Consider the following 25,256-nt stretch of genomic DNA (forward strand, 5'->3'; position numbering starts at 1 on the left):
AAGGGGCTATGATGGCAAGAAAGCCTCAGGGGCCTCTCTCCCTCTAAGGGGAGTCTGAGGCAGTTTCAGGAATCAGGAGACTTGGAGACCCGCTAGGGAGGGGAAAATTGTGTGTTTTTGTTGCTGTCCTAGGGAAGGAGCAACATGTGGGGGACCCAGCATGGAGTTCTGAGGACAGAGAAAGCAGGGGGCTCCTACATCCAGAGACACCGAAGACAGAAAATATAGCAACTTAAAGCAACAACCGGTGCATAGGTTAAATCAATCTTCAGAGACATGTCGGCACAGAGCCCCCTCTTTTTGTTGTTGTCGCCCAGGCTGGAGTGCAATGACATGACCTCGGCTCACCACAACCTCCACCTCCCAGATTCAAGCGATTCTCCTGCCTCAGCCTCTCAAGTAGCTGGGATTACAGGCGCCCACCACCACGCCCAGCTAATTTTTGTATTTTTAGTAGAGATGGGGTTTCACCGTGTTGGCCAGGCTGGTCTTGAACTCCTGACCTCGTGATCCACCCGCCTCAGCCTCCCAAAGTTCTGGGATTACAGGTGTGAGCCACCGCGCCTGGCCTCTAATTTTGTGTATTTTTAGTAGAGACAGAGTTTCACTATGTTGGCCAGGCTGATCTCAAACTCCTGACCTCAGGCAATCCACCCCCACTCAGCCTCCCAAAGTGCTAGGATTACAGGCAGGCGTGAGCCACCTGCCCTGGCAACTTTTTCTTTTTTTTTTTTTTTGAGACAGAGTCTTGCTCTGTTGCCCAGGCTGGAGTGCAGTGGCACGCTCTCGGCTCACTTCAACCTCCACCATCTGAGTTCAAGCGATTCTCCTGCCTCAGCCTCCCAAGTAGCTGAGATTACAGGTGCCCATCACCACGCCCAGCTAATTTTTGTATTTTTAGTAGAGATGGGGTTTCACCATGTTGGCCAGACTGGTCTCGAACTCCTAACCTCAGGTGATCCACCCACCTCAGCCTCCCAAAGTGCTGGGATTACAGGCATGGGCCACCGTGCTCAGTCTCAGAGCCCCCCTGTCTTTCCTTTCCTTCTCTTTTCTTTTTTTTTTTTTTTTGAGACGCAGTCTCGCGCTGTGTCACCCAGGCTGGAGTGCAGTGGCGCAATCTCGGCTCACTGCAAGCTCCGCCTCCCAGGTTCACGCCATTCTCCTGCCTCAGCCTCCCAGTAGCTGGGACTACAGGCGCCCGCCACCACGCCCGGCTAGTTTTTTGTATTTTTTTTTTTTAGTAGAGACGGGGTTTCACCATGTTAGCCAGGATGGTCTCGATCTCCTGACCTCGTGATCCACCCGCCTCGGCCTCCCAAAGTGCTGGGATTACAGGCTTGAGCCACCGCGCCCGGCCTCTCTTTTCTTTTTTTAATTTTATTTTTATTTATATATTTATTTTTTGAGACAGAGTGTCACTCTGTCGCCCAGGCTGGAGTGCAGTGGCGCCATCTCAGCTCACTGAAAGCTCCGCCTCTGGGGTTCATGCCATTCTCCTGCCTCAGCCTTCCCAGTAGCTGGGACTACAGGCGCCCGCCACAATGCCCGGCTAATTTTTTATATTTTTAGTAGACACAGCGTTTCACCGTGTTAGCCAGGATGGTCTTGATCTCCCAACTGCGTGATCCACCCTCCTCGGCCTCCCAAAGTGCTGGGACTACAGGCGTGAACCACTGCGCCCGGTCTTTTTTTTTTCTTTTAGACAGGATCTTGTTGTGCTGCCCAGGCTGGAGTGCAGTGATACAATCATAGCTCTCTTCAGCCTCCAACTCCTGGGCTCAAGCGATCCTCCTTGTCTCAACCTTCTGAGTAGCTGGGACTACAGGTGCACACCGCCATGCCTGGCTAATTTTTTTTTCAGAGATGGGGGTCTTGCTATGTTGCCCAGGCTGGTCTCAAACTCCTGAGCTCAAGTGATCCTCCCACCTCAGCTTCCCAAAGTGCCGGGATTACAGGCATGAGCCACCATGCCTTGCCCAGCCCCTCTTTTCTGCTCCTCTTCCTGCCCCCTACCACAGTTTCAGAAACAAAATTGGGTATGAATGAAGCTTTGGTGCTGAAAATTTCCCCACTCACATTTCCATGCTCTTGCAAGAGCTGCTTGGTAAGGGAAGACGGTGAGATGCCTTTGGGATGGTCTCCTGACTCCCCCACCCCTTGTGCAGGGCTACTACAGAGGCATAAAGCTGGTATGAAGTAGATGGGCAATACATATTTGACAAAGAAGGAAATAATTAAGTGACAGATGTGGCTCAAGAGTGAACACTGGAGAGGGTGGGCTAGAGGCTCTAGCAGACAGCACCTCTCCTCGCAGGGATAGAAGCCCAGGAGAAAGATCCCAAGGGCATTATAAGAGGCTGCCCCTTGGAGAGCTCTTTTAGGCAAGTCCGGGGTCAGAGTGGACCCCAGCCAGGTGCCTCCAATTAGACCCTGAGAGCCACCTATGACTAAGAACTTGATTGTCTCCCTCAATGGGTGGGAAAGTGAAGCAAAAGCCACATGGAGCCACTTCCTGGAAAGTCTGCCTGCCAAGAGCCAAAGGGATTCACCATCCATTGCCCCTGCAGTTCACGCAGGGCTGGCCCTAAGTCCTCTGGTTGTCGAGGGGTAAGTCCCCAGGGTCTGGGCCAGCTTCCGGGGACAGGAGTTCAGTGTTAGGCAACTCCAAGGCCTCTTTGTCTAAAGCTGTCTCTTCCCCGTCCTCTTCCTCCTCCTCATCCTCTTCCTCTGCCTCCTCCAGAGTCAGCTCAAACTGGAATCTGTCAGGCCCACCCCATTCAGGGTTGGTGAGGTCTGAGGGACTTCGGGGGATCTTGCTCTGGTACCACTCTCGATTGTCCTCCAGCGTGTCCAGCAGGTCCTGTGCGTCTGGGTGGACCAGGTCAGCCCAAGTCTCCCACAGTGGGTGGGCAATGTAGTCAATGAAACCCACCTGTGGCGGGGGGTTGGGCAGGTAGGCATTTGGTGAGTCACAGTGAACCCTAGACTCAATCCAACCTCCAGATCTTTAGCCAAGTTGTTCCCTCTGCCTGGAATGCCGCTTCCCAACTCCTACCCATCCTTCAAAACCCTTTTCAAATAACTCACTGTCTAGAATGCCTCCCTTAACCCTTCTGGTCTCCTCCAACCCCAACCCTGACCCCACAGGGCTGAATGTACATGTCCCCCAGACTGGAAGCCCCTCCAGGGTCCCGCATGTCACCCAGAATAGATGTTTCCAAATCCCAGAAGTGCATGTCCCTCTCCCTGAAGCCCAGAGAGAATGGATCCCAGGTCTAACTCGGCCCAGACAGCACCCTTAGGACACACTCTCTGGCTAGCCAGCCAGGGCCAAGCCAGGGCTCATGGGTTTGGCTCAGCCCCTCCCTTTTACTCTCTCCCAGTGTCTACCGGCTCAGCCCAGTCCCCTGCCAACCTGGGACTTCTCCACTGAGGCCGTGTGCTTGTCACACATGGGACTGATGTCCAGGCCCGACTCACGCTCGCGGTCTCCCTGATGGAAGAACTCGGCCATGATACGGTCTGTCCACTGGCGGTACAGGGGCAGCGGCTTGGTGGGGTTGCTCAGGTCAGCGCAGTGCACCAGATTCTGCAAAACCTACAGAGAGCAAGGCTTGGGAGGGCACTGGAGGGGCCCAGCCACATCTGGACCTGGCACCCCCACAGACAGTCCATGTGTGCCATGGACACATTCATCTTACAGGTGGGGAAACTGAGGCTTGAGACCTGAAGAAGTGGTTTAGGCATAGGCATGCGACTCTTGACATTTCTTCAAGTTTGGCATACAGTCGGCACTTCATAAATGAAGCTAAATGAGAATTGCGAAAATGGAGGCCCCTCCAATTTTTTTTTTTTTTTTTTAAATGAGATAGGATCTCACTCTGTGACCCTGGCTGGAGTGCAGTGGCGAGATCTTGGCTCACTGCAACCTCTGCCTCCCAGGCTCAAATGATCCTCCCACCCCAGCCTCCCGAGTAACTGGAACTATAGGCATGCGCCACCATGCCCGGCTAATTTTTGTATTTTTGTAGAGACAGGGTGTTGCCCAGGCTGGTCTTGAACTCCTGAGCTCAAGCGATCCGCCCATCTCAGCCTCTCAAAGTGCCAGGATTACAGGTGTGAGCCTCTGAGCCAGGCTTCTTTTTTTAATTTCTTTTTTTTTTTTTTCTTTTAAGAGACAGGGTCTCACTCTGTTGCCCAGACCAGAATACAATGGTGCAATCACACTTCACTGCAGCCTCTAACTCCTGACCTCAAGCAATCCTCACGCCTTAACCTCCCAAAGTGTTAGGATTACAGGTGTGAGCCACTGCCCTCAGCCTTCACTCAAACTAAATGTGTAAGAGGCCTAGCTAAAATTGTTTTTAAAGTAAAACCAAAATATAAAAAGGAGGCCCCGGGGCCCGCCCAGCTACACACCTGGATTCGGTCGGAATAGTTGTCCAGGAGGAGGACGCCGAGGCTTGTCACCTTCTTGGTCTCCACCATGGTCTTAAGGTCGGCCAGGAGGTTCATGTGTTTGGACATGTCTGTGGCCAGCACCTGGGGGCAGTCAAGGGAAGGTGACAGGTGCAAGGACCCTGCCCACCCCGACCCTCACTCCCAACTCCCAGATGCCACTCCGGCTCAGAATCAGCCTTCTGGGCCTCAGCATACTCATCTGTGAAATGGGAGGATGGAACTGCATTCACTGCAAACCCTGCTCACAAGAGGGGCTGAGTCAGGGGCCCCTTCTGGGAGGTTGTTTGGGTTGGCCATGAATTCTACATGTGTGACAGGGTGTGGGGGGAGGTGACCAAACCTGTGCGTCTGGGACTTGTGAGCCCAGGTCTCCCACAGTGGGTGGGCAATGTAATCAATGAAATCCACCTGTGGGGTGAGTGGGTCAGGTAGGCATTCAGTGTGTCACAGCAAACCCTAGAACCAATACAGTCTCCAGATCTTTAGCCAGGTTTTTCCCTCTGCCTGGAATGCCACTTCCCAACTCCTACTCATCCCTCAAAACCCTTTTCAAATAATCCATCCTCTAGGATGCCTCTGTTGACCCTTCCAGCCTCCTCCAACCCCAATTCTGATCCCACAGGGCTGCTTACGTGCTAAGGTGAGTTGTACCTGAGGACAGCGTGGAGGATGAGGTCTGTGCAAAGGGACTGGAAGAGTTGAGTACATAAGAGGAACCTAGAAGGGGTGGTTGTGGCTGGAAGAAGTGAGCTCAAGAGAGATGGAGGTGAGACCGAGGAGGTTGAGGGCCTCTGGCAGCTGGAGGACCTTGTCCAAAGCTGCAAGGGAGTTTGCAGCTCACTGTGGGGAGGGATGTGACTTCATACCCCTCAAACTTCCATGTGGCTGCCGTGTGCCCTGGAGAGCTATTTCTTTCTTTTTTCTTTCCATTTTATTTTATTTTATTTTATATTTTATTTTTATTTTATTTTATTTTATTTTTGTGAGATGGAGTCTTGCTCTGTCACCCAGGTTGAAGTGCAGTGTTGTGATCTCGGCTCACTGCAACCTTTGCCTCCTGGGTTCAAGTGATTCTCCTGCTTCAGCCTCCCGAGTAGCTGTGATTACAGGTGCGTGTCACTGTGCCCAGATAATTTTTTGTATTTTTGGTAGAGACGGGGTTTCACCATGTTAGCCAGGATGGTCTCGATCTCCTGACCTCGTGATCTACCTGCCGTGGCCTCCCAAAGTGCTGGGATTACAGGCGTGATCCACCATGCCCAGCCTTGGAGGGCTGTTTTTAACTCTGGGCACAGATGTTTAAAAACCAGAATGACCGCCAGGCGCGGTGGCTCACGCCTGTAATCCCAGAACTTTGGGAGGCTGAGGTGGGTGGATCATGAGGTCAGGAGTTCGAGACCAGCCTGGCCAACATGGTGAAACCTCATCTCTACTAAAAATACAAAAATTAGCTGGGCATGGAGGTGCGCGCCTGTAGTCCTCACATGTGGTTCCCACCCCTGGGAACACAGTTCCCCATCCCGTAGTCTTCCTCATTCTGCGCATCCTGGCTTTAATGTTCCCTCTCCAGGAACCCCTCTCTGATCTCTTTGGCTGGTCTGGGCTCTGAAAGCACCTTGAACCTCCCTCCTCACTGCTCTGCCTGCAGGTCCCTAGTCACAGCTACCACCTCTGTGGCCATCTGCCCTACAGATCATGAATTTCATAAAGGCCGGAACTGTCTTTGCACAGATCAAGCACATAATAGGTGCTCAATAAATGCTTGTTAAGTGCATTAATGAGGCATGAGACCCCAAAACCTACTGATGTGCCCCTACTTAAAAAAAAAAAAAATCAAATGGACAGATGTGCTTAATTTTTTTTTTTTTTTTTTTTTTTTTTTTTGAGACGGAGTCTTGCTGTGTCGCCAGGCTGGAGTGCAGTGGCGCTATCTCCACTCACTGCAACCTCTGCCTCCCAAGTTCAGGTGATTCTCCTGACTCAGCCTCCTGAGTATCTGGGATTACAGGCGCGTGCCACCACGCCTGGCTAATTTTTGTATTTTTAGTAGAGACGGGGTTTCACCATGTTGGCCAGGATGGTCTTGATCTCTTGACCTCATGATCCACCTGCCTCAGCCTCCCAAAGTGCTGGGATTACAGGCCTGAGCCACCGTGCCTGGCTGCTTAATGATTTTTCCTTTTTTTGAGACAGAGTCTCACTCTGTTACTGAGGCTGGAGTGCCGTGGTGCAATCTCAGCTCACTGCGACCTCCACCTCCTGGGTTCAAGCGACTCTCCTGCCTTAGCCTCCCAAGTAACTGGGATCACAGGTGCCCACCACCACGCCTGGCTAATTTTGGTATTTTTAGTAGAGACGGGGGTTTCACCATGTTTGTCAGGCTGGTCTCGAACTCTTGACCTCAAGTGATCTGCCCGCTTCAGCCTCCCAAAATGCTGGGATTACAGGCGTGAGCCTGTGCCCAACCCAGATATATGCCAAATTTAAGGCTCAGCAAAGTTGCACTTGAGACCCCAGAAACAGTTTCCATATCACCAGGATCTGCTGAGCCCAGCAGAGGGCCTGGGGTTTGGGCAGTTACTGTCCCTTTTTTTTTTTTGAGATGGAGTCTCACTCTGTTGCTGACACTGAAGTGCAGTGGCACGATCTCAGCTCACTAGCTCACTGCAGCCTCTGCCTCCTGGGTTCTAGCAATTCTCCTGCCTCAGTCTCCCGAGTAGCTGGGATTACAGGTGCGCACCACCATGCCCAGCTAATTTTTGTATTTTTAGTACAGACGAGGTTTCACCATGTTGGCCAGGCTGGTCTCAAACTCGTGACCTGCCTGCCTCTGCTTCCCAAAGTGCTAGGATTACAGGCATGAGCCACCGCTCCTGGCCCCACTGTTCCATTTCACAGATGAGGAAGCTCAGACTCAGAGTGAGGACATGCCTGGGTCTGGATGAACCGCCGGCCATGCTAATATTACCCCACCCTGCTGTTGGCAGATGAGAAGGATGCCCCCCTCCCCTCTGCCCCTCCCACCCCTGTTACTGCCCTAGCCTCACCATGTCAATGACCATCCTGCGCAGACTCAGTCGCTGCTTGGTGCTGAGGTTCTGGAAGATATCGCAGTTCTTTGCCTGCAGCAGCTTGAAGCCCACAGCCAGGTGGTGGTTCTCCAGCACGGAGGCATCATTGTACATAAGCGCCAGCTCTGAGTCTGCGGGGATATGGGACTGAGAGCCCCAAGATCCACCCGCCCCACCCACTCTACCCAAAAGCAGCTTTCGGAAATCCTTAGCAAACTCCTACCCATGCATTGAAGGCCCAACTCCAGCATGCCCTCCTGTAAGAAACCATCCATGTCCCTGGCCCTTCCCTGACTGCAGGGCCAGGGGTATCTGTGTTTGGCTCTGCCTACCCAAGACTGGGAAGGCTCCTCACGGACCCACTATGGCCAGAGACAGTGAGTACTCAGTAATGTTTTTTGTTTGTTTGTTTGTTTGTTTGTTTTTTAGAGACAGGGTCTTGCTGTCACCCAGGCTGGAGCACAGTGGTGCAATCACGGCTCCCTGCAGCCTCAACCTCCCGGCCTCAAGTGATCCTCCCATCTCAGCCTCCTGAGTAATTGGGATTACAGGTGTGTGCCACCACACTTGGCTAATTTTTTTTTTTTAATTTTTTGGAGAGACAGGGTCTCACTGTATTGCCCAGGTTGGTCTTGAACTCCTGAACTCAAGCAATCCTCCCGTCTTGGCCTCCCACAGTGTTGGGATTACAGGTGTGAGCTATGATGCCCAGTCTCTCAGTGCTGGTTAAATAAACAACTGAGTCTTTGTCTTATTGGACTCTAGGCCCTTTGAGTGAGGGGCCTCCACTCTCACCCCCAGCACTCCAGGGCTTATACACAGAAGGTGCCCAATAATTGCCTGTCGACTGAGTTTTTCAGATTCCTCATACGATCCTAAACGTTAAGATCTTGGTGGAAATGGCCAGGCGTGGTGACTTATGACTGTAATCCCAGCACTTTGGGAGGCCGAGGCAGGCAGATCGCTTGATGCCAGGAGTTTGAAACCAGCCTGGGCAACATAGCGAAACCTTGTATCTATGAAAAATACAAAACTTAGCCGGACATGGTAGCGCGCACCTGTAATCCCAGCTACTCCGGGAGTCTGAGGCTAGAGAATCGCTTGAACCTGGGATGTAGAGGTTGCAGAGAGCCGAAATCGCACCACTGCACTCCAGCCTGGGTGACAGAGCAAGACCCTGTCTTAAAAAATAAATAAATAAAGACCTTGGTGGAACCAGATCAGCTCTGCCACAGCTCATTATTCTGTCATTTATTGAGCACCTACTGTGCACCCAGACCTGCTCTAAGCCCCTGAAGGGAGGGAAGACTGTGATAGTCATTTCATAGACAGGGAGACTGGGCTCAGGATAGATGGGAACCCCCTGAGATCACCTGGTAGACAGGGTGGAGGCGGGGTCTGCCTCACCTCCTGCACCCACTTCCCACTCCTACTTACTGGTGTTAATCAGAAACTGGTTGGAGACCCCAGGATGGTCCACATCATGGATGGCGCTTGCGAAGAGGGCAGCCAGGATTTCCAAGTCTGTGAACACAGCCTGAGCAGGCAGAGAGCACAGGTGATGAGGGGCGGGTTCTCTGGGCCCTACACCCGCCCGCCTGCCTGCAGTGGTAGCGCAGTACCTCAAGGGCAGGTGTAGCCAGCAGCACATGCGTGGACTGGGCCACATCGGCGGCATGTAGGCTGTTGTGATAGGCCACATCGGCATGGTAGTGACCCTCCAGCATCAGCAGGTAGGTGGCCAGTGTGTCTGCTGGGATCTGGAATGTCTTCAGCAGGTCCCGCTCCTGGTCCATCACAGATCCTGGCCTCAGGGCCTTGGTCTTGGGGCTGCAGCACACGCTGTTCCTACTCCTCTCTTCTGAACTCCTATCCATGCCTCAAGCACCCACTCCTCTGAGACGCCCTCCCTGCTCTCCTGAACTCCTCCACTCTGTGTTCTTTGGTGGTCCATCCCTGACCCTACAGGACTGGGGATGTCTGTGTCCAGCTCTTCTCTCCAGATTTCTCTCCTCTTCAGGGCCAGGGGCCAGGGCTGAGGCTTCTGGACAATGAACTGTTCATCTGTGTGAACTCCTATTCATCCTTCAATACCCTGCTCAAATTATCCCCTTCAGAAATGTCAGAAAGGATTTCAAAAATGAGTGTCCCAGAGGTCTAGGGTAGGAAGTGGTGAAGGAAACCCCAGGAGTTTTTCCTTGGAAGCCAAGGGCAGGGTAGGTACCTGAAAAATGCTGAATATGATAGCTGTAAGGGGCCGGTTCCCACTTAGCTCCGCCACCTTGAACACGTCAAGTCCCCACCTGTTGGTGTCTTCTAGCTCCTAAGATGTGAAGGACTGGAGCTTAATTAACCCCAGCCCAACTTCCCCAGACTCTAGAGCCTCCATCCTTCCACCCCAGGTTCCACAGTGAGCCCCAACTGCCCAGTATATAGGTGGGCAAACAGGCAGACAGAGTCAAGGACCAAACCTTGATCTTGGCATTGTGGTTGAGGACCCACCTTGGCCAGCTGTTCCTCCTGGTCAGTCTGGACCCCAAAGCGTGGGACAGTGGCTGAGGAGAGGCTGGCACCATGGCAGAGCCCATGTAGGCCACTGATCCGGGACATGGGCTGCGGGGCCTCCTCAGCGGTCACCTTGGGCAGCTCCACCTCAGTCTGCTGGTCTGCAGATGGGCCAGGGTGAGGCTTACAGAAGCCAATTTCGCCTGTTGGGGCCTGGCCTCAGGACCTGAACTTTGCCAAACCCCAGGATCAACCTATTTCCCTTTCTACAGGAACCAAAGTAAGTTCGGGGTAAAGACCCTGTCGGCCGGATGCAGTGGCTCACACCTGTAATCTCAGTGCTTTGGGAGGTCGAGGTGGGCGGATCACTTGAGGTCAGGAGTTCAAGACCAGTCTGAGCAATATGGTGAAACCCCATCACTACTAAAAATACAAAAATTAGCCAGGTATGGTGGCGGGCACCTGTAACCCCAGCTACTCGGGAGGCTGAGGCAGGAGAATTGCTTGAACCCAGGAGGCAGAGGTTGCAGTGGCTGAGATTGCACCACTGCACTCCTGCCTGGGCAACAAAGTGAAACTGTATCAAAAAAAAAAAAAAATCCCGTCTTGCCTGTAGCTACCTACCCCTCTCCTCTGTTCACAGCTGATTTCAGTAAACTCTTCTGCTAGGCATGGCCCCGTGGTGCCCAGGGCTCAGCATTTCCCCCCTAACAGCCTAGTGTCCTTTCCATCTCCCAAGCTGGTGTCTGGTTCCCTCCATCTCCTCCTAGGCAAATTTCTACTCATGCTTCAAAACCCTAGCTTTAATGTCCCCTGCCCCTAGAAGTTCCCCTTGTTCCTCTCTCTGATCCAGCCCTGACTCATGGGGCTGAAGGTGTCTGTGTCAGGCTGTATCTCCCCTGGACTGAGGTCTATAATAGAAATATTTGTCTTTCTTCTTAGTACTCCTATAATATCGTCCAGGCAGTGACTCAACAAAGCTCACCCAGGAAGGTCCGGGAGATGTACTCGGACACCTGGTTCCCCGAGCGGCTGGTTTCGGACAGGTGGGTCAACTCCCGGTTTAGGATCCGCTTGAACTGGGGCGGACGGAACGTGAAGACAGTGATGATGGGGTACCGTGGGCCGAGGCAGGTAAGCTCAGCGATCTGCCCCACCTCACCTTGTTGGAGGCCATCTCCCCCACCGAGTGCCGGGTCTGCAGCGTCTCCAACTGATCCAGGCACCAGTCCAGCTCGTCTAGCGTCTCCAATGCCAGCTTCTGCCCCGTGTCCTCTGGGAGCCGAGGCAGTCAGGGGCCTGCCCCACCCCCGCTCAGGGACCCCACGCCTCTCACGCTTTCGTCTCTGCATCTGGACCCTGAAACTGTTCCCACAGGGGCCACCCACGACTCCTGGACCCAAGTTCCAGATCTGTCCCCCGAGTGGCTGTGTGACCATGAGATCTCTGGGCCTCAGCCTCCTCATCTGTAATATGGGTGTGGTGGGGTCCATCCCCGAGGGCGTTATTGTTTGTTTTTGCAGGGGCGGGGCTACAATTAGCCCCAGTCTAAGGGCTCATGGACTGGGGAGGTCACTATGGAAAGGAAGCTCCCAGCTGTCCTCAGCAGGGGAGGGAAGGAACAGGTACTTTACCTGCAGGCGGAGGGGGCTGATTGCTGGATGAAGGGTTTCCGACGGGTCCCTGCCTGCGGTACAGCAGCCTCAGGCGTGGCTGCTCCGCCCATCTCGCACCGCCCCCAAGTCCTCCAGGCCCCGCCCCTTAAGCCCACCCTTAGGCGCCGGAGTCCCAGCCTCAATTTGCAGCCCGCTTTCCGCCAGGCCCCGCCTCCGTCGTCTGCTGGCCCCGCCCCGCCCCGCCCACCTTGTCTCTGCCGGCCCCGCCCCCGCCCCGCCCCGCCCTCTACCTACTTGGCTGCTCCTAGGCATTGCAGGCGGGCAAGGGCCGCCACGTTGCTCCGAACCGTCCGCAGACTGGCCAGGACCTGTTGGGAGGAGGTGGTAGGCGGTGGGAAGGAGAGGCCAGATCCGGAGGGGGTCAGGGCAGGGAGGGCGGGGGACACCCACCTGGGCAAAGGGCGTCACAATCATGTCCTCTCCATGTCTGCGAGGAGACGTGCCATCAGGAAGAGTTCTCTCCCATCTTCCAGCTTTTACCCACACCATATACCCTCAGCTGAGGGGTTCCTGTTCTCAGGACTTCTCCTCCGGGCGCCTTCTTAGTCCCTGGGCTCCCTTCATGCAACTCTCCCTGAGACCCACCACAGCCCCTCCAACCATTCACTCACTTTATCGGCATCTCATAAATGGGGAAACTGAGTCCCAGGGGCAAGGAGGTATTTCCCTTTTCATTATGCCCACTAGGAAGGTCAAAGTATTTCTTCATTTGCTGCTAATTAGCCTTAATGTGTTTGTTTTTTGAGGCATAGTCTTGCTCTTTCGCCCAGGCTGGAGTGCAGTGGTACCATGTCGGCTCACTACAACCTTCACCTCCTGGGTTCAAGCGATTCTTGTGCCTCAGCCTCCTGAGTAGCTGGGACTACAGGCACGCACCACCACACCTGGCTAATTTTTGTATTTTTTAGTAGTGACGGGGTTTCGCCATGTTAGCCAGGCTGGTCCTGAACTCCTGACCTCAAGTGATCCGCCGACCTCGGCCTCCCAAAGTGTTGGGATTACAGGCGTGAGCCACCGTGCCCGGCCGACCTTAATGTTTTTGGATTACCACCCCCACCCCAGCAAAAGGCCGAGTTCTCTACACACTTGATTGAATAAATGAGCTGCCTGGCAAACTCCTACCTGAACTTCAAAACCTTCCTTAAATGGCTACTTGAAGGAACTTGCTGAATAGAGGAACAAAGGAAGGAGGGAGCGTAGAGGAGGTGTCATTCCACCAGCCCCAGACTCACAGGTCGCTGGCCACAGAGGAGTTCCGAGACACGGCCTTGGGTGAGAGTTCATAGTCACTATCTGAGCGGTACAGGAAGGACTCGCGCCGCTGGCTGTGCGAGACTGGAGCCTGCATGACCCGGCCCAGCCCAGGGCTGGACTGAGGGTCCAGGGCCCTCCTCCCGCATGAGAGCCCATTTTCCAGGTCGAAGCTGAAAGGAGAGAAGACATGGTCAGAGACGAGGGTCATGACAATTGGGTGCCGGGTCGTGGCCACCTTGTCTGGTGCATCCTCCCTGAGGCTACTTGGCAGTCAGGCAAGTGTGGTTTCCAGCTTGTTCACCTGACCCCAGCTGCACCCTCAGGAGACTGCACCCCTCACACTTTGGTCTTTGAGTCTACACTGGACTCCAGGACCTCAGTTCCAGATCTTCCTCAAAGTGGCTGTGTGGTCATAGACAGGTACTGACTTTCTCTGGACCTCAACCACCCTGTGTCTTTTATTTTTCTCTCTTTCTTTCTTTTTTCTCTTTCTCATTCTTTCTCTCTCTCTCTCTCTCTCTCTCTCTCTCTCTCTCACTCTTTCTTTCTTTCTTTTCTTTTCTTTTTTTTGACAGGGCCCCACTCTGTCACCCAGGCTGCAGTGCAGTGGTATGATCCTAGCTCACTGCAGTCTCAATCTCCTAAGCTCAAGCCATCCTCCAGCCTCAGCCTCCTGAGTAGCTGAGACTACAGGAGCACGCCCCAACACCCGGGTAATTTTTAAATTTTTTGTAGAGACCAGGTCTCACTATTTTGCCCAGGCTGGTCTTGAACTTCTGGCCTCAAATAATCCTGCCACCTCTGCCTCCCAAAGTGCTGGGATTACAGGAGTGAGCCACTGCACCAGGCCTCCCCTGTTTCTTTTCATTCTGTTTTTTGAGGGGTTTTTGAGATGAAGTATCGCTCTGTTGCCGGCGCTGGAGTGCAGTTGTCCACGCTGGAGTGCAGTGGGGGCACAATCGCAGCTCACTGCAACCTCCGCCTCCCGGGTTCACGCAATTCTCTTGCCTCAGCCTCCCAAGTAGCTGGGATTACAGGTGCACACCACCACGCCTGGCTAATTTTTGTATTTTTACTAGACACGGGGTTTCACCATGTTGGCCAGGCTGTTCTTGAACTCCTGACCTCGTGATCTGCCTGCCTGGGCCTTCCAAAGTACTGAGATTACAGGCATGAGCCACTGCACCCGGCCTCCCCTGTTTCTAACATGTGCGTGATGTAGCCCATCCCCAAGAGCTCTTTGAGGGAGTTACAACCGAACATCCAACGACTGGGACAGGATGACCATATTGCAAAGGAACAAACTGAGATCTAGCTCACATGGTGAACACGTGGACTGGAAACAGCTTCTTGGACTCTTCTACCTGGAGAAGGCCGGGGTTCTGCCTAGCTCCTGCGTGCGCCTTAGTCTAGAGAGACCCTACTCCCAGCCAACTTGACCACACCCTTGGCCACCTGCCACGCCCCCAGCGTTCCAGGCTCCACCCTCAGCCCATAAGGCTCCGCCCCACGGCCGTCGACCACGCCCCCAGCTAACCAGGTCCTGCCCTAGGCTCCCCCACTCCTCCACTTCATCTTCAGCCTGAACCTTCCGCCTGTTCTCTTGCACCTCCGGGTCTTTGCACAGGCCGTGCCCTCTGCCCGGAGCACTCTCCTCCTTCTCCACACTACTTGTCCCGTTCTATCCTCAAACCCTGTCTTTCCCTCTGGCCACACCCTCTAGCCCCTCCTCTTTGGGGTCACAGGTCAGAGAAAGGGCGTAGGGCAAGTACTGAGGCCCAAGAAAAGATGGTGATCTGGGGGTAGGGTTTTCAAGAAGGGCGGGCGGAAGCAGCACCGACAGGAAGACAACGGGGACCGCCCGAGACTCGCAGCTCCCGGCCGAGGGCCAGTGTCCAGCTGGTCCCGGCCATGACTTTTGGGTCAAAGGTCACCCTATCCCCGTCCACGGGCTGGGTCAGCACCCCCGCGTAGGCTCAGATCTGGGTAGAGGTGAGGGATTCGGCAGCATTTGGTCAAGTATGACCAGGTCTGAATTGGGTCTGATCACATCGAATTGGACTTCGTCCCGCAGAGTTTGTTTGATGAGTTCGGGAGAATTCGGCTACGTCCGATTAAGCTCGGGAGAGTTCGGATAAATTCGATCTTGTTCGTCTAAGTCCGGTTACGCTCGGTCTGCTTCGAACAAGTCCGGGTGACGCTCGGGGCCGGGTCGGCATGTTCGGTCACGTCCGGCTACACGGGGGCTAGTTCGGGCATCTCCGACTAAGACCGGCCGCGCTCGGCCAGTTCCGTCCGACTCCAGCGGGTTTAGCGGGACTGGGATGATCCCCCGGCCAGCCGAGGGGGCGGGGCTTCTTAACCCTTCCCTGGCCGGTTTGGGGTGCGCCGTGGGCGCTGTGGCGCAATGGGAGACGCTCTTAGGGGAGGGCTGGAGACGGCGGATACCCCAAATCTGCCCTTCGAGGGGCAGGCATGCGGGTTGCGGCCCCCTACCCCTCTCGCCTCTCCCCAAGGATTCCAGAAAAGCGCGTCTATGGACAAATAGGGAAACTGAGGCCAGGAGCGGCCACAGGGTGTGCAAATCCGGATCCCGGGCGCAGAGGGTTAAGAGCTGGGCCCGGGTTTTCTTGGGGCGGGGGAGGCTGTTTTTCTTTCTGCTCTAAACTTAGCCAGGAGCGGCGGGGTCAGGCTGTGGTTCCATGACGCGGGCGGCGCGGGGGTAGGGCCCCCCGGCTGTGGGAACGGCGCGGCTGCCCATTGGCCAGGGGGGTAAACTGAGCCTGAGAGGCTCGGACTTGGGTTCGGGTCCGGCCTGCGCGGAGCCCGCCCTCGTTCATCTTCACTTCTGGGTACCCGTGACGCGCCCTCGACGTCCTTGCGCTCTTTCCAGCGCCTTCAGAAGTGACCGTGCTTCCCTCGTGTTCGGTGCCCCGAGGTCGCTCTCCAGGACACAGAACCCCCACTCCCCCACTCCCTGGCTGAAATGAAACCACCAGGAACCACGATCATGCCTTCTCCCTCCAACCCCAGCTATGACCTTGCAGAGGGACCTCCCTCCCCTCTCAGCCTTTGGATGCCAGACTTACCAAGCGGGTGCCAATTCGGCGCGGACCGAGCGCAGGATGCCAGTCACAGTCGGCGCCCACAAGCCCCACTCCGGACCCCAGCCTCGCCCCCACCCCTCCCCACGAGGTCACAGTCGTTTCTGGAAAGGCAGGGATTCGAACCCAGAGGAGGGGTGGACCGAGTGCTTAGAGGATGCAGCGCAAGCAGCTGCGGGGCACGGGCGCGCGCTCATCCTGGGACTCCCGAACGCCCTGCCTCGAAAACCCCCTCAATTCAGGTCTTCCTCCGTGGACACCCAGAGTTCATTGTGAGGCCCCCAGGGCATCTCTTTGCTGGCACTGGGACGGAATGGTGGTGGGAGGGGGCGCCAAGGGGAGAAGTGCCCCTTCCCCTTCCTCCCATTGCCAGGACGCACAGCCTGCCTGCCCTAGGCCGGCGAGGGTCAGGAGGAGACGTGAGCCTCAGCCCGTCCCACTCTGGGCCTCACAGCTGGAAGGAGACAGACGGCTGGTCCCCTGGGCCTATATCCAGGCGGCGGGTGGAGACAGACAGAGACAGAGAGAGACAGAGTCACCAACTGCGAGACAAAAGTAGAGTAGGGTAGGGGGAGAGAGATACAGAGAAAGCGAGGGAGAGGCAGAGCGTCCATGCCCTGACTCCGGCCCTGGCCCCAGCTGTCCCTGCCCTTGTCCCTGTCCCTGCCCTTCCCACCTCCACACCGGGCGTCCCGGTGACCCCGCCAGGCCCTCTGTCCCGCCTCACCACAGCGGATGGGCCACCGTGAAGCGCCGCTGCAGGCGGATGCTCTGATTCACCAAAAGCTTCCTGAAGAGCCCGGGAGAGCCGCGCGGGGATCCCCGAGGGGAGCTGGGCCCCGGGGCCGGGGCGGGCGCGGGGGGGCCCTGCATCGCCAGGACCGCGTGGAGGCTGGACCGAGCGCCGGCTGCGCGGGACCTTTTCTGGACAGCTGCGGGGGCGGGGCCCAGCGGGGAGGGGGCAAAGGGCGCATCCGCCCCGCCTCGCGACGGGCGGCTCCCTGACGACCCCCGAGACAAACGGGGAAACCGAGGCACAGAGTCAGACGCAACTCTCCGCTCCTTTCTTTTTCTTTTCTTTTTCTTTTCTTTTTTTTTTTTTTTTTTTTGAGACAGGATCTCCATGTGTTGCCTAAGTTGGAATGCAGTGGCACAGTCCTAGCTCACTGCAGCCTCAACCTCCTGGGCTCAAGGGATCCTCCTACCTCAGCCTCCCCAGTAGCTGAGACTACAGATGCACACCACTACGCCCGGGCTAATGTATTTTCTGGAGAGTTGGGGGGAGTCTCCTTATGTTGCCCAGGCTGGTCTCAAACTCCTGGACTCAAGTGATCCTTCTGCCTCAGCCTCGCAAAGTGCTGGGCTTACAGGTGTGAGCCATTGCGCCTGGCCCAACTGCACTTCTTTAGGGGGCTGCCCCTAAGATCTCAGAGCCTGGATCTTACTCAGCCTTCCTCTGCACGCCCCTGGTTAGTGTAGCTTGCTGGGCCAATAACTGCTAAAAAGTGTAGAATGAGGGAGTCAGAAAGCAAGGTGCCCAGAGAAACAGCTATCCTACCTTCCATTATGAGGTCGTCACCAAGGTATAGAGTTTGCCAATGTCCGATCCCACTCAATGTTTCTAATCCTCCTCTACCCATTTTCCAGATGGAGAAACTGAGGCCCAGTGCCACCCAACAGCCCACCAGAAACTACAAACCCTTAATCCTTTGCCAAGTGGGGAAACTGAGGCTTCCATGGAAGTGGTCACAGGCATAGGTCTTTGTTACAGGGCAGCGAGACTCAAACTCAGGTCCCCTCTCCCAGCACCCCTCCACACGAGTCCCCACGTGATCCCCCACCTGCTCTGACATTCCCCAGGCCCTGTCTCTGGATGCCTTCGCTTCTCCTGCTGTCTCCTCCTAGACAAACATCCGCACACCACTTCTGCCAAGTCTTCCGTCCTGTGAAGCCTCAGCCGCCCACCCCTGCCCTCGGAGGACCTCACTGTCCCAGGACTTGGGGGGGCCTCTGGTCAGTGTCTGGGAGGATTCCCAGAGTCTGTACCAGGTGCTCTACCGTTGGAATGCTGGAGTCAGGCTGGCCCTGTTCCACTCTACAGAAAAGGAAACCAAGGCTTAGCATGTGTCACACAAGAAGGAGGGACCTAGAAACAACCATGTTACGGGCAGAGGCCCAAGGGACCTCCCAGCAACTGAGGCCTGACCATGGCCCTTGCTGTGGAATGACCTCTGGCTCTCAGCCTGGGCCTTCCCCCTGGGGAGGCTGCCTCAGTCTTGGTGTCCCCAGACATGGTACCCACGTTTCTGGCAGTCCTAGAGAAGCCCATTGATCAGGGCTCCTATAGGAGATCCTGAGGCAACCATGCTAAGGCCAGATACATGAGATTCTCCCCATTCTACAGATGAGAAAACAGAGGCTCAGAGGAGGAGACACACAGCCCAGAAAGACAGAGAGCCTCAGGTATCTGGCCAGGAAGCCCCCCTAACCCCCACAGCTTTGCAACCAGACACCTGGTGGGAACCAGACCTCACTGTCCCCAAGACAAAAATACCATCGTGGCTGCTGGGGCCAGACCTAATTATAGCCATCCCTAGGGGACAGAGGCTGCTAGGATTGTCCTAGTGGGGACACTGGAGCCAAGGTCTGAGCAGTCTTGACACCACCTCCCCGCCACTGTGAGAGACGTGACAATAGTTACATGTCCCCAAGGAGAAACCAAGGCACAGAGATTCAGCCCCTCCCCCAAAGTCACAGATATAAAATAGGAGGCTAAGACTAAACAAAATGATATAAACTGAGTGCCTCAAAAACATGCAGCACTCAGCCAACAGCAGTGAAGGGAAAAATCATTGGATTTTCAGACGAAACCTGCAAAATGTGGACTACTGTTCCCATTTCGAGGATGGGGCTACTGAGGCACAGAGAGGCACAGTCATTTGCCCAAGGACACACAGCCATAAGGTGCAAGACTGGGGTCATTTGAACCCGGAGAGGCGCTGTTCTTCCCAGCCTGGGTTCTCCCACACTGGATGTGTTAACTCACTTCATCCCCTCTGTAGTCCCAGGGGCGACTCCCACATTAATATTTTATCAATAGTTTTACTATTAATGTTTCATTCATAGATTTAATTTTAAATATTTTATTAACAGTGCTAACAAGAAGGTGTTAATTAATAGCTGTTTGGATGGAGAAAGAGTCACAGCAAGGGGTGGCCACAGAGCCAGGACTCAGCATTCAGAGTCTGGCTCCTACCTGACCCTGGGAGACTCTCCAAGCCCCGCTGGGTAAGGGACAAAAGCTGAAAGAGGTTTGGACAGAAGCACCCCCACCCTGACTCCGTCCCTGCATGACTGCATGACCTGTAGAGGTGCCCAGTAGTCTCTGGTGCCTTTATTTTTATTTTTTTATTTTTTTATTTTATTTTATTTTTTTTTTTTTGAGACGGAGTCTCGCTCTGTCGCCCAGGCTGGAGTGCAGTGGCCAGATTTCGGCTCACTGCAAGCTCCGCCTCCCGGGTTTACACCATTCTCCTGCCTCAGCCTCCCGAGTAGCTGGGACTACAGGCGCCTGCCACCGCGCCCGGCTAGTTTTTTGTATTTTTTTAGTAGAGACGGGGTTTCACTGTGTTAGCCAGGATGGTCTCGATCTCCTGACCTCGTGATTCGCCCGTCTCGGCCTCCCAAAGTGCTGGGATTACAGGCTTGAGCCACCGCGCCCGGCCTATTTTTATTTTTAATTTAATTTATTATTATTATTATTTTTGAGACAGAGTTTTACTCCTGTTGCCCAGGCTGGAGTGCAATGGGGCAATCTCGGCTCACTGAAACCTCCACTTCCTGGGCTCAAGCAATTCTCCTGCCTCAGCCTCCCAAGTAGCTGGGATTACAGACATGTGCCACCATGCCCAGCTAATTTTTTTTTTTTTTTTTTGGTAGTTAGTAGTTCACCATGTTGGTCACGCTGATCTTGAACTCCTGACTTTAAGTGATCCACCTGCCTCGGACTCCCAAAGTGCTGGGATTACAGGTGTGAGCCACTGTCCCTGGCCTTACTTTTTTGAGACACAGTTTCACTCTGTCACCCAGGGTGGAGTTCAGTGGCGCAATCTTGGCTCACTGTAACCTCCGCCTCCCAGGTTCAAGCGATTCTTCTGCCTCAACTTCCCGAGTAGCCGGGATTACAGGCATCTGCTGCCATGCGGAGCTAATTTTCGTATTTATAGTAGAGACAGGGTTTCACCATGTTGGCCAGGCTGGTCTTGAACTCCTGACCTCAGGTGATCCGCCCACCTCAGTCTCCCAAAGTACTGGAATTACAGGTGTGAGCCACCACGCCCACTCTGATGCCTTTAGCACGCTACTGCCTCAATTTCCCCTATTTGAATGTCCCTTCTCTGGGCAGGCACTTTTCCCCACGGCCACCAGGTGGCCCCAGAGAGTTTTTTTAAATGGGTGTTTTTGCCCATTTTACAGATAAGTAAACTGAGACGTGGAGAGGGAAGATAACTTGCCCAAGTCCCCATGGAGAAGTCAAGCAGAACGAGGAGGGTGGGGGCCAAGTCGCATGTGTAGATGCTCACATGAGTCAAATCACACACTCCTTTGCTCCGGACCCTCCCATGACCCCCCATTGCCCTCAGATCTGAATTCACACCTCCCCAGAGGTCCCATGTGGCCCATCCCCGCCTCACTTCTCTAGGCTTACGCTGTTCCAGTCTCTCCCCACTCCTCACTGTTGGCCTGAATCAGCCAGGCTTATTTCCACCCCATGGCGCTTACCTGAATGCTTGCCGCCTGCTGATGCTTTGTCTTTTGGGTTACAGTCAGAGAGTCACCTCCTCCGAGAAGTCCTCCCTGACTAGCCAGGTAAGTGCCTCAGAGCACCCTCCAGCCATAGGTACAACTTCACATTTATTGTCATGATTATTTGCCTGTGAGTCCCTGGAGAGCAAGGCCAGGTCTGCCTTGTTCCCTGCTGTTCTCTCAGTACTTGGCACTTAGTAGATGCTCAATAAACGCTTGTAGCGGCCGGATGTGGTGGCTCTTGCCTGTAATCCCACACTCTGGGAGGCCAAGGTGTGTGGATCACTTGAGATCAAGAGTTTGAGACCAGTCTGGCCAACAGGGTGAAATGTTGTCTGTACTAAAAATACAAATATTAGCCAGGTGTGGTGGTGAGCACCTGTAATCCCAGCTACTGGGGAGGCTGAGGTAGGAGAATCGCTCGAACCCAGGAGGCAGAGGTTGCAGTGAGGCAAGGTTGTGCCACTGCACCCAGCCTGGGCAACAGAGTGAGAGACGCCGTCTAAAAAATAATAAATAAATAAATGCTTGTAGCATAAACAGAGAGCCTCTCCTTCCATCCTCCAGCCACAGTGATACGTTTTCAGCTCCTCACACGCCTGATCCTCTTGAGTCTGAGGCTTTGCACATTCTGTTCCTTCTACTTAGAATGCCCTTCTTGCACTCACCCTGGCTGACCTCTTTTCTCCTGCAGGCTAAGCTTAAATGTTACTTCTCCCAAGCAGTCCTCCCTGACTCCCACTCCACTGCTGAGTCTGGAGCCTCTTCTGTGCTTGTTCTCTGATCTTTCTCCATCACCCTGTGCCTTCTCCACTTGGTGTGAGTGTCTCCACCATAAGCCTTAGGGGACACAGCTTCTTGTCCATGGTTGTGTCTCCAACACAGGGCCTTCCATCCATTAAGTGCTTAAATGCCTTCTGAACCAAATGCTTGGACCCTCCCATACCCCTGTGATCCATCTGAGGCTCTGGGGAAGCACAGTCCTCCAACAGTTTCTAGGGTTGTGAAAAGAGCTACAAGCTGGGGACCCAATGTGTACCAGGCTCAGGCGCAGAATGTTCATCTCACTGATGAGGACGCTGAGGCTCTGGGAGGCACCACCGCTTGCTCAACACCACACAGCAGGTTGGCCTTGGGGCCTGGCCTTGAACTCAGTTTCTCTGGGCTTCCCCCTGGGGTGAACCCTTCTCATATCAGCACAGAGAAGCACAGTGGGCCACATGCATGCCCACCCACATATGGGTGACTGCAGTGCACATGATGCGCAGAACGACATGTGTGTGCACACACACACGTGCACAGGGACACCCAATCCACCACTCCTGCCTCCCAGAGCCAAGCGGGGGCTTCCCCCAGAAGAGCTCATACCAAGGCTCTGTTTGTTCTTTCTTGAAAATGGAAAATCATGAGTCACCAGAAGGGATGGGGCAGCAGGAGCTAGAAGCCGGGGCGGGAGAAGGGGCTCCTGGGTCACCTGAGAACAGCTCCAACCCCTCTGGGCTGTGGGAACCATCTACCTGACATGCCTCCCAAGATGCTGGAGGGCCAGGCTGGGGGCGAGAGGCCAGGCTTGCTGATGGAGTCAGAAGCCAGTGGCCCCTAGGGGATCTATGCACCAGAACGCGAGAAAGCCAAGCTCCAGGGTAGGGAAGGAACACTTTCAAGGCCACCCAGCCTGGACTGAAACCTGGGATGCTGGTCCCGCTGACTTGGTTCTCCCTCCAACCTAAGGAGGGCTTGGAGTTCCTGGACCCTCCTCCCTGGCCCTGGAGCCTCCACCTGGTAGCTGGAGACCCTTATGTCAGGCCTCCTGAGGATTCCACATTATTTTTCCATGAGTCTCTTCTTCTGTCTCTGTCCTAACCCCACCCCACTCAGCTTACACGAAACAGGAGAAGCAGCCCCTCCTTAAACGAAAGAAATCTCCGGTGCACAAGCTTCCCAAGGGACTTCCCTTCCTCCTACAGGGGAGCCGGGTGGGGTGATGGAGCGGGGGCGGAGGAGGTAGCAAGAGGAGGCTCCTCCCCGCAACACTGATGGCAGCCTGCCCTGGCCCTTATATATCTATAATATATGAAATAGGCTGAGTGCAGTGGCTTACACATGTAATCCTAGTACTTTGAGAGACTAAGGCAGGAGGATCACTTGAGGCCAAGAATTCAAGACCAGCCTGGGCAACGTGGCAAAACCCCATCTCTAGCAAAAAATACAAAAATTAGCCAGGCGTGGTAATATGCCCCTGTAGTCCCAGCTACTGGAGACTGAGGTGGGAGGATAGCTTGAGCCTGGGAGGCAGAAGTTGCAGTGAGCCGTGATCAAGACACTGCACTTCTACCTGGGCGACAGAATGAGACTCTGTCTCAAAAATAAAAACGTGTGTGTGTGTGTGTGTGTATTTATATCCAAGCACCCTAGGGTTACCTCGGGTGCTTGAGGTGATCACAAACCTCCCCCACAGGCCTGCGGACATTCCACAATCCTGAAAACCTTCGGACCCCCAGCCGTGTTAGCGCAAGGACAGTCACAGTCAGTCACACACCAACAGGCACCACAAGGGGAGACACACCGGCACATCCACAACTACCTGGGACACATGAAATCATATCCAAGCATGTAGGCACAGGAGCACCCCAAACACATCTGGTCACCCCAGTCTCACGCACGAGCGCGCGCACACACACACACACGCACAGAGTCTTTCGGTCCCAACCGCACGTGGGCACACCCGGTCACACAGACCCACAAGCCATGATGACACCAGCACCCTCAGCTCCACCCCTACGTAGAAATAGCTTTTTCCTTCCAAGCGCCAGCCTCAACCAAGCAGCAGAGACCCCCGCCCCCTGGAGAAGCAAGGACCCTCCCCCACTCCCGCCAGGCCCCGCGCGCCCCTCCCCCGCGCTGCAGGAGGCCCGTGCCCCGGCCACCTACCGCCTGCAGGAGGAAATGGGCCAGGAAAGCCGCGACTTCCCGAGCCCGGGCCGCGGGCTCAGGTCCCGCTCGCGGCGGCCCGCGGACTTGTCCGGATCCGAATAGAAGCGCTGTTGGATGCGGATGGGGCGCCGGGGTTGCCGCCACAGGTGCTTTGGGGCTCTGGTCATGCTGTGGCGGCCGCGAGAGCGACTCAACCTGCTGCACACCTCTGCCCCTTCGCTGACCCCCAGGGTCTCCATGGCCAGAGAAAGGGGTTTGGGATAGCAGGGAGCAGGAGTCGTCCCCGTGAGCGGGCGCCGAGGAGCGTCTGCTCTCGGGTCCGGCCCAGGGCCGGGAGTGGAGGCGACAGCGAGGAGCTGTCCGCGCCGGAGGTGCTGAAGCGGGAGAAGGTGGAACGGGGGCTCAAGGTGGGGCCGAAGCCGAGGAGCTGTCGATGCCCAGATGGTGCTGAAGGGTAGAACAGGGAAAAATAACGTGGCGAGGGGTGTTGAAGCTAGGGGCTGAAGAGACCCCCCACCCCAGCCCTGAGAACCGTCTGCCGTTCCCTCTAGCGCTGCATGGGAAAGAACCAAGACAAGGACTTGGAGTGGAGAAGACAGAAATTGTCCACTGATCGCTGCTAAATGGAGAGCAGGGAGACAGGGTCTCAGGAGACCCCCAGGGCCGAGACGCTGTCCCTCGCACCGTGCTGAAAGAGAAAAAGGTAGCTTTAGGGGCTGTGGGTGGATGAGACGGCGAGGAGCTGTCCGCGACCTGATGGTGCTGAGGGAAGGGGAGGGAGATAGGGGTTCAGAAGCACCCCCCAGACCAGGGCGTCATCCACCCAGGAGGTGCTGAAACCTGAGCAGTGACGGGCCCTCAACCTTCCCCAGCAACAATGGCAACAAGGAGTCTGGAAGCAGAGTTAAGGGTCTGGTCTTTGGAGGTACGTACAAATAGCGGTCTTTCTGCCAAGCCCATGAAGGTAGGCTCCGCGGTTCAGCCCCAGAAGGGGTCTCTTTGGAGCCCTAAAACCCCCACCCATGCCAGGCAGGGATCTGAGAAGGACAAGGAAATTGGCAAGGGTGTGACGGGGCCTCCCATGTCTGGGATGGGCACACAGAGGCTACCTCTGGCTGGAGCTCCAAACAGCTACCAGTAGGGAAGGGCAAAGAGGGGAAGTCAGGTCTCTCTAAGAAACATTCTAGTTCTGCTTCTAAGACCCTCCCCACCCCAAAGCCATGGTGCAGCTCAGTTGGGGGAGGACTGGCAGAAAACCCACCTTTTGTGGAAGCTCAGGACAGGCAGGAGGAGTATCTCTGAGACTCTCATGCTTTTAAAGCCGCAGCAACACTCAGACCCTCAGCGGAAATGGCAGGATCTCATTCGCCCTGAGAAAGTCCCAGGCCCCACCTCACAGCCACGATTCCTGCCCTCAAACCCCAGGCCTGCCCCTCCCTCCC

General features: G+C 55.1%; 1 protein-coding gene across 4 annotated transcripts; it reads right to left on the reverse strand.

The window, feature by feature from the left end:
- Positions 1–2,217: 2,217 nt before the first annotated feature.
- PDE4C (phosphodiesterase 4C) lies at positions 2,218–24,865 on the reverse strand. Of its 4 annotated transcripts, none has more exons than XM_025367217.1 (15): positions 23,812–24,865; positions 12,949–13,140; positions 12,107–12,143; positions 11,951–12,024; positions 11,675–11,727; positions 11,203–11,315; positions 11,026–11,119; positions 10,038–10,201; positions 9,760–9,858; positions 9,158–9,322; positions 8,973–9,072; positions 7,512–7,666; positions 4,423–4,545; positions 3,419–3,601; positions 2,218–2,935 (listed from the first exon to the last, which is right to left on the reverse strand). In XM_025367217.1, the coding sequence occupies exons 1-15, from the start codon at positions 24,051–24,053 to the stop codon at positions 2,588–2,590; spliced, it is 2,142 nt and encodes a 713-aa protein (XP_025223002.1). In that variant the 5' UTR covers positions 24,054–24,865; the 3' UTR covers positions 2,218–2,587. The 4 variants fall into 4 exon arrangements, with proteins under 4 accessions (XP_025223002.1, XP_025223003.1, XP_025223005.1 ...); XM_025367218.1 differs by lacking the exon at positions 23,812–24,865 and adding an exon at positions 16,802–17,001; XM_025367220.1 differs by lacking the exons at positions 11,675–11,727; positions 12,107–12,143; positions 12,949–13,140; positions 23,812–24,865 and having other exon boundaries at positions 11,951–12,007.
- Positions 24,866–25,256: the final 391 nt, after the last annotated feature.

The sequence above is a fragment of the Theropithecus gelada genome, chromosome 19 (assembly GCF_003255815.1).
Source record: "Theropithecus gelada isolate Dixy chromosome 19, Tgel_1.0, whole genome shotgun sequence".
Lineage (NCBI taxonomy): Eukaryota > Metazoa > Chordata > Mammalia > Primates > Cercopithecidae > Theropithecus > Theropithecus gelada.

Excerpts from the sequence above, each read along its gene's own strand:
- PDE4C (XM_025367217.1), bottom strand. The coding sequence starts at position 24,053 with ATGGAGACCCTGGGGGTCAGCGAAGGGGCAGAGGTGTGCAGCAGGTTG. Across the intron at positions 9,073-9,157 it reads TGGCTACACCTGCCCTTGAG|GCTGTGTTCACAGACTTGGA; the intron begins GTACTGCGCTAC and ends CTGCCTGCTCAG. Across the intron at positions 3,602-4,422 it reads ACTATTCCGACCGAATCCAG|GTTTTGCAGAATCTGGTGCA; the intron begins GTGTGTAGCTGG and ends TGCTCTCTGTAG.